The sequence below is a fragment of the Acartia tonsa genome, chromosome 5 (assembly GCF_053477335.1).
Source record: "Acartia tonsa isolate MP-2025a chromosome 5, ASM5347733v1, whole genome shotgun sequence".
NCBI lineage: Eukaryota > Metazoa > Arthropoda > Copepoda > Calanoida > Acartiidae > Acartia > Acartia tonsa.
The window spans coordinates 7,452,520-7,467,938 of NC_137264.1; the positions used below are offsets into that span (position 1 = coordinate 7,452,520).

The 15,419-nt window shown below is 32.6% G+C and overlaps 1 protein-coding gene across 1 annotated transcript in view; it reads left to right on the top strand.

Annotated features, from left to right (window-relative positions):
- The first annotated feature begins 463 nt into the window (after positions 1-463).
- The window catches only part of LOC145318676 (PDZ and LIM domain protein 3-like), a 35,440-nt gene continuing 20,484 nt past the window's right edge, over positions 464-15,419 (top strand). Inside the window, exons 1-4 of the mRNA XM_080160114.1 lie at positions 464-530; positions 7,684-7,761; positions 11,666-11,725; positions 12,938-12,986. Of these exons, the coding sequence (XP_080016240.1) occupies positions 468-530; positions 7,684-7,761; positions 11,666-11,725; positions 12,938-12,986 (250 nt within the window). The 5' untranslated portion in view covers positions 464-467. The remainder of the gene's footprint in view (positions 531-7,683; positions 7,762-11,665; positions 11,726-12,937; positions 12,987-15,419) is intronic.

Sequence of the window (15,419 nt, forward strand, 5' to 3'; positions counted from 1 at the left end):
TTATGTTTGATGATTTATATTCTTGTTAAACAAGTGTTTTCGACAAAGCTTAGCTTTTCTTAATCTGTATGTGTTTTTGAACCTCTAGTTATATTGATTCTCGGGATTTTCTCAGCTGCTAGTTTAGATATACAGCTGAAATATTTTAATGAAAATTCCTAGAATACAGTATATAATTTATTTGGTCCGTTTATTGTATAGTAGCGAAGCTACTCTATAATTTTCTTTCTTTGTCCGTAACTCTAGGGGGAAAATGCGAGTTTCTCATTTGCTTTTTAAGATAGACAACATAAATTTTTGAGAATATTACCTGTTTCAATAAACATTAGTGCATATAGAAAAGGTGATAAATTTTAAAACTTTTGGTCGAAAAATCCCGAATTACGTCATATTATAATAATGGACTATTATAATATGACCTCATTTTTTATAGGGACTGTAAAGAACTTCTGTTTGTAGAAAACAAAATGTCTGGAACTGAAATAACACTGCACAGAGATAAACCTGGACCCTGGGGGTTTAGGCTCCAGGTATAGTTGCATAGATAAATAGATAGATATTCTGAAATAACACTGCACAGAGATAAACCTGGACCCTGGGGGTTTAGGCTCCAGGTATAGTTGCATAGATAGATAGATAGATATTCTGAAATAACACTGCACAGAGATAAACCTGGAGCCTAGGGGTTTAGGCTCCAGGTATAGTTGCATAGATAGATATTCTGAAATAACACTGCACAGAGATAAACCTGGACCCTGGAGGGTTTAGGCTCCAGGTAGAGTTGCATAGATAGATAGATAGATAGATAGATAGATAGATAGATATTCTGAAATAACACTGCACAGAGATAAACCTGGAGCCTGGGGGTTTAGGCTCCAGGTATAGTTGCATAGATAGATAGATAGATATTCTGAAATAACACTGCACAGAGATAAACCTGGACCCTGGGGGTTTAGGCTCCAGGTATAGTTGCATAGATAGATAGATAGATAGATATTCTAAAATAACACTGCACAGAGATAAACCTGGACCCTGGGGGTTTAGGCTCCAGGTATAGTTGCATAGATAGATAGATAGATATTCTGAAATAACACTGCATAGAGATAAACCTGGACCCTGGGGGTTTAGGCTCCAGGTAGAGTTGCATAGATATATATTCTGAAGTAACACTGCACAGAGATAAACCTGGACCCTGGGGGTTTAGGCTCCAGGTATAGTTGCATAAATAGATAGACAGACAGACAGATAGAAATAGATAGATAAATAGAAATAAATAGATAGATAGATACATAAACATAACTTTCTACTGCGGATTTACTTTTTGCTTAAAAAACTATTAACATAGAAATTTTTGTTGTAAGTTTTATAGACACATTTTTTGTATAGAAATGTTGAAATTTACAGAAAACAATAATTCATTTTTAAAAAAAGTCATATAAAACAAACATTTTTTGAGATTGTCTTATGGCCAAAAATACCAATATATTATTTTTACATCTCGAGAAAAGAATTTACACTTAAAGGTTGAAAATAACGATGCACGTATTTAGAAATTATTTAGATTTGCCTGTGTTTGAGGAAATATTATTAAAATTTTAAATAATTAACTTAGATCTGAAGCTAAAGATATCGAAAGTTGCTGGTCCGAAAGGGTCGTACTTTTCTAGGAAGCTACATAAATGTTCTCTGATGGATTTAGGCTATAATTCTGACCTACCTCGCCTTCCCCTATAGGCTAAGGCCAAATCAACTAGTATATAAAAATGTGTGGTTTACCTATTTAGGTGCTAAATGAACTAGTAAATGAAAATTACCAGTGGCTTAGCCCCTAGTATGGATGTTGTCATCCTTGATTTTTAATTGGTGGGGATAGGGGGGGTGGGTTACGAGATATAATTGAACACACACACCCTGAAATATAACTTTACTGCAAAATATTCCTTACTTTTAAAGGGACTGTGAACGTAAATTTTTCTCATCTTAATATCAAATCTTAACATTATCTCATTCATAATATCTCACAGATAGAGCAAAGCGCGCTTTTGTTTGCTTAAAAAACGGCTTTTTCCAACGATTTTTATAAGGTAAAGGGAAAGGAAGAAATTTTCCGTATTATATAAAATGTGCATTAAATTGCTTTTTTCTCCCATTATAGCTAAAATTAAACTTTTTCACATAGTTCTTGATTTTTCCTAACGGTTAAGCTGACTTTTAACATAATCCTTGCTTTAAACCAATGTATACTTAGTTAGAAATTGATAAAATAAGCAATATTTTTTATTGAAAACCAAATACAATAACAAAGCTAGAAACAGGTTTTTTAATTAGTATACAATTAACTTTAGATGGCCCATCTCTCGCCCACCTTTAATTACAAATTTGTAAATAATAAAGACGCAATATTTTTTTATAAACAGTCTGATAAAAGTGTAAACTAATTCTCCAAAGTGGGTTATTTATTGTCCAACACAATAAAAAAGAATATTATTATTTTAAATAACCTATGAGATTCAAGCCTTTGTAGACAGTGAGGTATTTTTTTGTCAATAATATGAATTTAAAATAGGTGTTTATTACCTAATTACTACGTTATAAAAAAACTAATTGGCAATTTTATATCATAAAATAAATCCTTAACAGTAAGTAAATTGTTTCAACTATATATGACAAGTTAAATATCCCTACAAACATTATAAGAAACAAAAACGTTCAGATTTTCCCTGTTTTTTCCTTTTTCCCTTCCAAAATACCATAAAATCAAGGCATTATTCCTGGATATTTTTGTTAATAGGACGTTTTTGGTTGATCAGTGTAGTGAAATGTGCTTAGAAAATGTTAAGATTTGATAATCAGATGAGAAATTTTTACGTTCACACTCCCTTTAAGAAGACATTGCCTTTTCTGTGTTATATACAAAATATGTTAAAATTAAAAAATGAAACACTTTATATTGTATTCAAATAGAAATAATATGTTTGAATAATATGTGTTGATCACTCACAGTGCGATCTTTTGGCAAAAAAACGGGACATTAAGAGCAGACAAAAGTAAACTTCAATAAATAAGCTTGTATTTGAAGAAATGATGTAATTTTTTTGCTTTAACTCGGAAATAACTTAAATTTTGCCTCTGTTAACTTCCAATCTGCAATTGGTATGTACTACCTTTTTAAAAATGGCATAAATCCGCCAAAAATTAATAATTTTAAAAAAAATTCTTTTCTAGCTGTCTACTTACAGCCATTATTAATTCCTAGGATAGATTAAAGTCGATTTTAAATTTCTTGGATGTCCCACTAGATCGCACTGTGTCACTCTATGATGTTATAGTAACATATCCTTGTTGTAGAATGAGCGTCATTGTTTTGCTCTTATCTATTGTTGTGTTTTTGCAACTGTAATTACATCCACGGAAAAACAGATATATTTATTTTTGTTTTTTTTTAATACTTCCAAAATAATTTACAATATAGCTACGCCCTTAGCATAAGAACTGTACCCCTACAATAAAGTAAAATGATCTCTGTCTGTCTGCCTGTTAAATTGTCTGTCTGTACCAGAGGATCTCGCCAACCACTGAACCGATATGGTTCTCCTTTACAGTGTAGCTTCTCATATGTTCTGGAAAGGTTTATAGCTATTTTGAGGGAGGGTACCACCATCCTCTCAAGAGAAATCGTCCAAACTGCATATTAATGTAATAGAAACAAGGATGACAACATCCATAAAAGCAAAACCATGAAACGGTAGGACAAACGAACATCAACACTTGTAGAGTGTCATAACTGATTAAGCAGAATATTAATGCATAAGTCTAAACAAAATTTTAAGGAAATTTGTTGCAAAAGTTCTAAAATACAGAATACGATTATAGAGTTGCCAAGCTAATGAAATCGTTTCCCAATTGTTATAGGAATCAACATGCAAAGTTTGAAATTGATAGGATAATAATATGAAATTAATTTTTGATAAATATAGCATTAAGAACGAACAACCGTTTGATTTAACGATTCTTGTCGGGATGTCCTAACTGACCCCCCTTATTTTTAATTTATTTCAAAAATAAAAGGGAGTGTCAAGTGCTTCATAAATCTTTGAGAGATTTTTGTATCTATATATCCCTGATTAACACAATAAAAGGGGAAATGAGTGTGCACCCAGGGATCTAAAGGGATAAGACATTGGCCAATAAATTAATGTATATCCCCAATGATGATGCACAAAATTACTCCTTCTGTACAATTAGTGGTTAAAACGTTTGAACACTAAACTAAATGAACTAACTAATCAAACTTTAATAAGGTTGTTAAGACTACGAATATGAAAACGTTATTATAAAACTTTGGGGACCAGTGTGATTTAATGTCCAATGACCTCTCCCTCCCTGGTCTGCACCACATTTACTTATCATTCGCATTATGATACCATAGATAGATAGATAAGTAGATAGATAGATAAGTAGATATATTTATAAGTAGATAGATAGATAAGTAGAAAGATAGATAAGTAGAAAGATAGATAAGTAGATAGATAGATAAACAGATAGAAACAAGGATGACAACATCCATAAAAGCGAAGATCTGAAATAAAAGTACAAACGAACATTAACACATGTTGAGTGTCAGAACTTAATAAACTGAATATTAAGACATATTACTATACAAAATTGTCAGTAAATTTGTTGCAAAACTGATTAAATACATGTTACTGTACATACATACTGACCTTTTAAGGACTTGATTATAGAGATGCTTTGCTTATAACACTATACCTTGTTTTAATATTAATCAGTATTTAAAAAATCAGATGAATAGGATGATTTTAACATTCAAAAATTTGTTGTCTAAAAAAGGAAAAAACTGGCATGTTTACGGACTTTCTGGTAACGATAATAGAGTTGCGGCGCTTTCTAAGTCGTACCTAACTGTTATAGGAAACAGCATGCAAAGTTTGAAATCGATAGGAGAATTCTAACCTGTTTCAGTTAACGTGCCAGATGTAGTGTAATAGGGGTGAAGCATGAGGGGGGAGAGGCAACCCCTTTTCCCCGCTGGCGGCTGGCAGTTTTCACCGTGCTAATCTGTCGGTCAACAATAGAAAGGGTTGCTGAGGAATTTCTTGGGAGGAGATTAAACACCTGATATCTTATCAAGAGTGGCTAGGAGCAAAGCATGCTCTAGGAAGCGACAGTCTGTCGGACTACCACAATAGCAGCAGTATGCACCATATTTAACGTCTCTTGTATGACAAGGTGCGGACTTCAACACGACACCTCCGGCCCGACAGCAATACAATAGAAACATAGTATTAATTAATGAAACTTTGACTTTAACAAAACCTTTGATTTATAGAAAGTGGAAAAATAGATAGATAGATAATAAAGTAACAGGATGTTTGTCTGTTTGTCTGTGTGTTTGTACTTAAAGATCTCGCTAGCCGATCGGGTTCTCCTTAACAGGGTAGCTTCTCATAGGTCCCAGGAAGGTTTATAACTATTTTGGGGGAGGGTACCACCATATTCTCTTTTTCTCCCTGCGGTAGTCATTTATTTCCCTGAGGTAACATTTATTTTCCTGAGGTATCATTTATTTCCTGAGGTATCATTTATTTCCCTGAGGTATCATTTATTTCCCTGAGGTATCATTTATTTCCCTGAGGTAACATTTATTTTCCTGAGGTATCATTTATTTCCCGAGGTATCATTTATTTCCCTGATGTATCATTTATTCCCCTGAGGTATCATTTATTTCCCTGAGGTAACATTTATTTTCCTGAGGTATCATTTATTTCCCGAGGTATCATTTATTTCCCTGATGTATCATTTATTCCCCTGAGGTATCATTTATTTCCCTGAGGTAGTCATTTTTATCATCCCGAGCATCGCAACCGGTGAACAGAATCTTGGTGAATAAATGATGAGCTATCGCTCCATCATTTATTCCCTCGGGCAAAAAATATTCATTCCTAAACAAAAAAACTGGTTAGGGATACCCCATTTTTGCAATTAAGAACATAACTGACACCATCAATCGGCGAATAAAATAATTTTGGTAAATTGCTGATTTTAAAATAGATTTAAATGAAACAATTTTACGTGTTCCTAGAGGCCTCTAGGGTCGTAGCCGCTAGTACTATTAGATAGAAAGAAAGATAGATATATAGAATTAAAGGAAAATAAAGTTATATTTACATAGATAGATAACTAGTAGGGTGACTAAGCATGTAATAAGATATATGGAAAGATAAATGGATAGATAGATAGATTATGTTCCTAGAGGCCTCTAGGGTCGTAGCCGCTAGTACTATTAGATAGAAAGAAAGATAGATGTATAGAATTAAAGGAAATACAGTTATATTTACATAGATAGATAACTAGTAGGGTGACTAAACTTGTAATAAGATATATAGAAAGATAAATGGATAGATAGATAGATAGAATTAAAGAAAAAATAGATATATGTACATAGATAGATAACTAGTAGGGTGACTAAACTTGTAATAAGATATATAGAAAGATAAATGGATAGATAGATAGATAGAATTAAAGGAAATATAGATATATGTACATAGATAGATAACTAGTAGGGTGACTAAACATGTAATAAGATATATAGAAAGATAAATGGATAGATAGATAGATAGAATTAAAGAAAAAATAGATATATGTACATAGATAGATAACTAGTAGAGTGAATAAACATGTAATAAGATATATAGAAAGATAAATGGATAGATAGATAGATAGAATTAAAGGAAATACAGTTATATTTACATAGATAGATAACTAGTAGAGTGACTAAACATGTAATAAGATATATAGAAAGATAAATGGATAGATAGATAGATAGAATTAAAGGAAATATAGATATATGTACATAGATAGATAACTAGTAGGGTGACTAAACATGTAATAAGATATATAGAAAGATAAATGGATAGATAGATCATATATTGATAGAATTAAAGAAAAAACAGATATATGTACAATGTACATAACATATATAACTAAATAGGTGACTGGACAATGAGCATGGGCAAGGGATCTAAAGGGATAAGACAATGGCCGATAAATTGGTTTACATTCCAAATAATGATACACAAAATAACCCCTTCTGTAGATTACAATTGGTTGAACATACCAATATAAATTCAATAAAGTCACCAAAGTTATTAAGTCATCGAATAAGAAAACGTTATTATAAAACTTTGGAGACTAGTGTAATAAACAGCCCATTGTCCCCTCTCTCACTGTGGGCAAGCAAACAAAGGATTATTTCTTAGGCTAAAATATGTTTTTGCTCTTAACATATATGTTTTGTCATATTATGTGTATTTATAAATAACTTACTTTAACAGAAAATAGCAGGTGCGACCCTAGCATCTAGGGGCTCTGTATTCGAAAGGTTAAGGAAGGAAAGAAAAATAGCCTAAAAGCACATTAGGATTAAGATCTAAATACAAAATAGCCTAAAACCTCCCCGGGACATTTGTAAATCCTACTTAACTTGGAACCCTAAATCTAATCTGTATTTATTGAGATCTTAAGCTTAAAAAAAAACTCTTTTTACTTTATATAATAGAAAATTTAGGGTAAAAATAACTTTTTCCTAATAAATACAGAAGTTACAGACGGACAGACAATGACATAATTTTTAATTTTTTTTTAATACTTTTGCTTTTTTAGGGAGGTGTTGACTTTGAGAAAGCTTTGACTGTTGTTTTTGTAAATGAAGGATCTTTTAGCTATAACTCTGGCCTCAGGGTAAGTCAGTTTTTAGGAGCGAAGCTACTCCAAAATTCGAAATTCCGTTGATACATTGATGTACATCCCCAATGATGATACACAAAATTACCTCCTTCTGTACATAAAAATACTTTGAAATTAATCACTAACGTCCCCTAAGTTATTAAGCCAACGAATAAAAAAAAGTTATTTTAATAAATAAAAATAAACAGCCTCTCTCTCTGGTTCGTCTGAAAGAAACGGTTAGGCGGAAACGTAAATTACCCGGCTTCTATTTAAGATAGACTGCTGCAATTTTTTTAAAGATTCCCTATACCAATAAGCAGTGTTTCGGAGCCGGAGCCGGGAGCTGTGGAGCCGCCATATTTTGCTGGAGCCGGAGCCGTAATTTTTGTTAAAAAACGGCTCCGGTTCCGGACTATATAAATTATAATTTGGTAACTCTGTTTTGTCATGTGCAAATGCCCCTATTAAGTTTTTCAAGTACATTTTTATCAAAAATTGAACTTTTAAAACAATCAAAAGTCAAAAATAGACGTGGGAAAAAAATATGTCGAGTTTTTTCTTGATTTTAGGTCGGAGCCGTTGCCGGAGCCGCCATCATCACAGACGGCTCCGCGGAGCCGGAGCCAGAGCCGCACCAAAATCAAACGGCTCCGAAACGCTGCCAATAAGCATCCAGTATATGACTTACTTAGTCCGTCGGTCCCTCAGTCATGCTACAAAAGACCAATGCATATTTTATGCCAAAAAAGGTTCGGGTTTTATTACGATTATACCTGCATTTTAACTGACTTTGTCCGTTTGTCCAGACAATTTTTGTGCTTCGCCACTTGGCAGCTCGGCAGCCGCGCATTAGCTTTAAATTTAAAACCGCTTGTGTGTAAATAAAATTATGAACGGATGGATTGTCTGTTTAGAAACAGGTTGTTCACTTGCAGCTGAATTTTTATAATAATATGACGAGTGACTGCCGATCTCTGGTTAACATTGATGTGCTTTAATAAATTAGTTACTGACAAATTTTAATAGACCGACATTTTACCATCTTCTATATTAATAATAATTATAATATTTTCAGCTTTTATTGAATCCTTTATAAAAAAAAACAAATCTGGGAGATATTTTTGCACCATTTAACCTATTTTTTTCCTAAAAGTTTTTTTCCTTCAAAGATTTAGATCTAGATCGGAAAATTTTTTCAATTGTTATGAGGAATTCGAAATGTTTTGTAGTTGAGATTTTTAGGAAAATTTATCTTTTTAAGCGAAGCTTTTCTACAATCAGGATGTGTTTGAATGTACGGACAGACATAATAGCATGACAGATGCTATTTGGCATGATAAAATATTTATTTATTCAAACTATGGATGAGCATTCCTGTAGGGATAAGGTGCTACTATGTAATTTTTTTTCAGGAAATTTGTTCGAAGCCATTTTGAAATTGTAATTGAAAATCACATAAAAAATCTACAAAATTCAATAAAATCATAGAATGGTTATTATCATACGATTCTATTTAATTTTTGGTAGATTTTTTATGTGATTTTGGAGGATTTTTTCATAAAACATTTTTTTTAAGAATCTTCCTCTGTATTAAAATAATTTTCAACAGATATAGATTAATTTTTGTTCAGACTTCTGAAGGTTTACAAAATTAAAAGCCCATTTTCTTTTTAATTTTTTGTTTATATGATTGTCTTATAACATGTTACGCCTAATTTGTTCTTGTGTATGTTGTCATCCTTGTTTTCTCCTTAGATCCTAACTAACAAAGTTCATTTATATAAAATATTTTCCGCCATTGAGAAAAACAAGATTTTTTTCCAGGCACAAATAGTATTTTTATTGTATAAGGTAAACAAGGACAATTGGGTTCAGTTGCAGCTTTATGAGAAATAGAAAGAAAGAAAGAATAGAACTCTTGTTCTGTGCCGTTATAACTAATTGCACGAAAGAAGGAACAAACAGGCACATGCAGTTATAGATTACCATTGCTTCTTAAGTTTTCGCTTTGAAATTGTTAACAAAAAAGGGCTTTCCTTTAGAAGTGAATTCTTGAAAAATTAGACAAATGCATTATCAAAAGTTCTTGATCTAACAGAACAAAAGTTTCAAAGAAAAATCAAAATATAAAAAAATCTTTTAACTGGCAATTTCCTTTCCAGTATGGCTTCGAAACAGATTGATACCCGCTATGTTAGAACAGTAATACTGAAAAAACCTGTATAGCATCGTACTACAGACAATTTTGCACAAATATTGAATAAATCATAAAATCAATACTAGTTTTGTTAGCCCGGGCATTTTAATATCCGAGGAAAGCTGTCTATAATATGATGCGATAAATAACAATACTCATTTTTATCTGGTATTTTGCTTCGCACATATGGCTGTTTCATCCTTGTTTTATACTCTAGTAATATACATAAGTATATTCCTATATAACAAAATATTTTTTTTCTTTTGGTTCATTTCATTTATAAAACTTTTTTTGTGTTTTTTTGTGCAAAAGAATTCTACACAAACAATCTCTCACAAACATTCATTTCTGTTTGTTTTTTGAAGCCAAGCTACTCTATGATTAACTTTGTCTGTACGTCAGTCAGTCAGTCTGTCAGTCTGTAACGCTATGGGGGAAACTTGATTTTTCCGCTCCTATAGAAGATAGATAGCTGAAATTTTTAGTGTAAATTCCTATGACATATGCTCATCAAATCTATACCTAGATTTTTACATTTTTGTAATTTTCTTGACTGCGTTTCAAGATAGACGAACATTCTACTTATTTTCACCAAGTTTCATTAAGATTTATACATTAATTGGGGTGCTAGATCGATTCCTAGATTTAAGTTTTCATGATATTTTTTAACCCTATTCATGATAAACAAGATTGCATAAGTTTACACTCTATATATTTCCATCAAGTTGTATTAAGACATGCTAATTTGTTGGGCGGCTATTTCGATTCCTAGATTTTCACATTTTCCTTATTAGCTTAATGCTTTAAAAGACCATTGTACATTCTTAAAAGATTTCGTAATTTTATTCTATTTTATTTTTTATGACATACTCTATAGATTATTTATTCTGGATGTCCATCCATAACTTTCCAGCTTCGTTACTTATGGATGTTGTCATCCTTGTTAACATCCAAAGCATGTTCTATTAAACTTATATTCCCTCGTTTTGTCAGTAATTATGTAACACTAGGCTATATATATCATTCTACTCTTTGTAGTTACTTATTTAAACCTTTGTCTATTCTACACAACTATTTGTGACAATCTTTTAATGTTTCATATATTAAATATGATATAAAAATAAATTTTTAACATGTTGGGAGATTTTAATATCCTCAACTACAGAAGTTACATGTAATTACTATTTTTAAGTGTGAAGTTTCTATTCTTATATGAAAGCTTCTTATAGTTCATTTCATGTTTTTAAATAGATTGTTATAAGCATACCAGGAATAAGGTATAGCCAACAAGGATAACTTGAATGAAAGTGGAAAACAAAACTTTATCCTATTATAAAGTTATAGAATAGATAGACAGAGAGTCATATGTTCCCAGAACTTATTGAACCTCTAGTATTTAATGTAAGAATTAGCATCTTACAATAACATATACCCTTGACTTAGTTAGCATAACACTCCTGCTCGTGTAGGTGCTAGGTTTGTATATTTGCATAATAACATGTTGAATTTTTCCTACTTCTACAATGTCAGTTGCACGACATTACTAGTTAGAGAAGATGGGAATGCCTTGGCCCAAAACAGGCGCAAAACATTATCATTAACAGCTAGAAATATTTCGTAAAACAAATTTTGGGAATAGTGTAAATCTTCTGTTAAGAGGTTTCAGGTTAGGGTCTGGATTTCCCTGATTACCCAGCTAAAATTAACTCATATTTTCAGACAGGTGATGTCATACTGAAGGTTGCAGATTTAGAAGGGGCACTTCTCACCCACAAAGAGGTTAACAATTTTATTTATTTTGTTGATGATATCAAAGTTATTCTATAATTAGGCTCACTAGATAATTACGCCATCGGACAAGTAAAATGCAGTCGTCTAAAGGGCTAGGACAATGGGTAATGATTATACACAAAATAACCCTATCTGTAGATTTCAATTAGTGGTTAAAACGGATATCCGGCATTTTTCTAATGTCAGATATCACGTTATCCGGCCGGATATCTGAAAATTTCCGGATATCCGGCGTTGACCAGATTTCCGGCCAGATACCGGATATCCGGCATTATAAATCAGCCAGATATCCTAGTTTCGTGTATTTTGATGTCATCCCTCTCCTAGATATTAGATATAGAGAGCTTCCCTATTATGGATGTTTCTATCCAAGTTTAATTAGATTTTGTCTATTTGTATTAAAAGTGTTCTTGTATTTTACAGGTAAACCTAATATTTTCCTTATTCTTAATCATATAGGGTAATTAGATTATGTGTCTGTCTGTGTGTACGTAATTCGATATTTACTGGACCGATATTGCTCTCATTAAAAGTGTAGCTCCAAGTTAGAAGTGGGCACTTCAACCATAAATAAAAATTGCCCTAAAACATTTACGGGTATAAACTCTTTTGTAATAATGTTTCTTAAAGGGCAATTTTTCGTATTTTTACAGTAGCTTTTGGTAGGTTTTTTTTATGTTGGGTTAGATTACGTTAGGTTAGGTGATTGCCCCGCAGGGTTTGGCAATTGGCCTGCAGTGTTAGAGCCCCCCGCAGGGACTAGAAATAGAGGAAAAGCTACTTCAAAAATACAAAAAAATGCCCCTTTAGAGGCATTGTCACGAAAGGGACTATACCCAAATTTACTTCTTATGTTAATACTAAAAATTATGGATTGAGTGGGTGAACCCCTTCCCCTATTTGATGTGACTCTAGAAGCAACTAAATTACACATCATACAATGCAAATGACCAATGTTAGGTCAATACACAGACTAAATTACCAATGGTAGGCCAGTATACATTTTAATTGACCAATGGTATGCGAGTCTGAGTCATTTTTTAGGAGCACCATAAAAAGCTTCCACTAGGTGCTTATTAGCTAGGGGAAAAAATTACTTCAAACTATTTTTCTATGATCCACGCAATGTTTATTCTAACTAAATGACCTATGTAAAATCATACATACATTGATATTCTAATGTATTTTTCTTTGATTTAGGCCCAAGATGAAATTATTGCCCAGGGGAACAATGTGAGAATAACAATCAAGGAAAACATTTAACATGATTACATGAATCCAGGGCTCGCTACCCTATGATTACATGAATCCAGGGCTCGGCAGCCTATGTAACCAGCGACCAGAGTCATAATACGTAACGCATCTACTCGTCGTCGGAAAGATTCTAATCACGGTCCAAAACTGCGTCATAACTAAAGAGGTTGAAAGGGTCCCTACTGCTGCTATGTCAGATGCGAGACATGTAGAGTTCGGGAAATGTCTTGACCAAAAACAGACGCAACCAGGGAGCAAGGGAGGGGACAATGGATCAAATATTCAATTTTTAGGAGTCTCAGACTTTGGGTACTGGCTTAAAGGGAATGTGCAAGAATTTAGCAGGTTCTGCCTGACTTTGGGTACTAGTGCATCAATGCCCCGCTAACTAGCTGAGTTAGTTTTGAATATAGCAGACAGAAAAATTTGTTATTAGATGGCTGGTTTTAACAAATATTTTTCCCATGAAAATGTCATTTCATGTATAGAAACACTATTGTGATATTTATGTATTAAACAATCTAAGAACCCCTTGAATTTAGGTGGCATTTAAAAATATATGAGAAGGGTTAATGAAGTTCTAAACAAGATTTTTCTAGTGATTAATTACAGAATATTACTAGATTGTGATGTACTGGTAATTCAATTTTCAAGTAAATGATTTTTATCTTAGAACTAATTTTGTTCTAAATTATATTACCATGATCCCTTTACAATTTAGGTCAAATTTTCTGGATAAATCTGGTTTTCATTGCTTTTCAGCGAAAACTCTTATATTGAATTAATTGCCTATTGTCCCCTCCCTAACTCTCTGAGACGCAACTCCTTACCATGCAAAGTTAGGACTTCCAAGAAAAAAGTTGTGCAATCAAAGGGTTGGTTGTCTGATGGGTGTTACCCTAGGCGATTGAGCGCGTTACTCTGCAATTCAAAAATACAGAGTATGCTCAAAGGTGACGTGGAGAGGACTTGTACCCGAAGCGTCACCAAGCCCCCTAGTCATCCAACAGATTTAGTACTGCTCGGCTGATTTTTTTTTTAAGTACGGTTTGACTGGCACTTCAAATTGTTAAAATATTTTTAAAGTGTGGCGGCGATTAACTGCCATTTTCAGGTTTGGACGTGGCTAAAATATATGCAGCTGCTGCTTTTTAGCTGCTTTTTGTGGTTCCTGCAGCTGAAGGTTGTCTGGAAAATTTGGCTCTAGTGTTGGAAGTGCCTAAAAATGACGTCATACACTAAAAATGACTAATTATAGGCCAGTATACAGTTTACCATTGGTCAATAAAAATGTATACTGGCCTATCATTGGTCATTTGTATTTTATGACGTATTTTTTTTTTTTTGAGGCACTATAAGCTGCTTTTCAATGTTGAGCCCTGTCTGAAATTGTAAAAACTATTTCATTAATCCTATTCCTTTTACGTGATTAGAAACTCAATGTTGAAATAATAGTAACAAGAATGAATTCTTTTTAAGAAAAAAATTAAAGATTTAATAGGCCTATAATATTTTTAAGCTTCATTTCCTTGTTATAAAATTACTTAGAATGTTTTCATCCGTCCGTTATTTGTCTTGGTGAAAACTTGGTAAGTTGATAAAGGGAGGAGTAGGATGTGCTAAAAATCCATAAAGGTTGTAAGTTTTAAGTTAAAAAACAGTAGTAGTACGATAAAAAATTGTCTATAGTTCTTTTGAATAAGAGATACACATATTTAGTGAATATTATCGTTCTACTACTATTTTAAAGCCTTAAAACTCACACCTTTACGAATTTTTAGCACAACCTACTCCTCCCTTTCTTCTTTTTGTTGCTACATCGTTATACCCTAGCATAGAATATAACTATCACCATCTTCTAGAAAAGGCAATTCAATTAAATGATGTTTTTTTTAAAAATAATTAAGAATCGTTTTCTTCAACACAATTGTATAGATTTTTAAATTCAAGATTTAATTTAGACTTCCAACAAATTATAGATTACAATCAGCTAGGCGCTTAGAGGTCCTTAGGGGAACTTGAGAATTGAGGGGGGCGGGCTGCCCTCCAATTTCGATTTAAGTATTTAAAAGAAAAGGGGCGATTTTCTGGGAGGTTGGAGCTATTTTCTTTAATAAAGTAATAAACCCTGGACCTAGGTATGAATAAGAAGCTTCACTGTAAAGTCCAAACATATCGGTTCAGCGTTAAGCATGATCCTTAACTACAGACAGGCAGACATCCTACTACATATGGACTAGAAGAATATATTATCCTTTTTAGATATGCAACAATAATCTTACAGGCTAAAATGCAATCAGCGTCTAATGATAAATACACAAATACAAGCTGATTAGGATAATGGAATATAGTATAATCTTTTAAGATCTAAATTATAAAGAAATTCTGCCTTAAAAAGCGTATAATCATTATAAGTATTAGGTTAAAA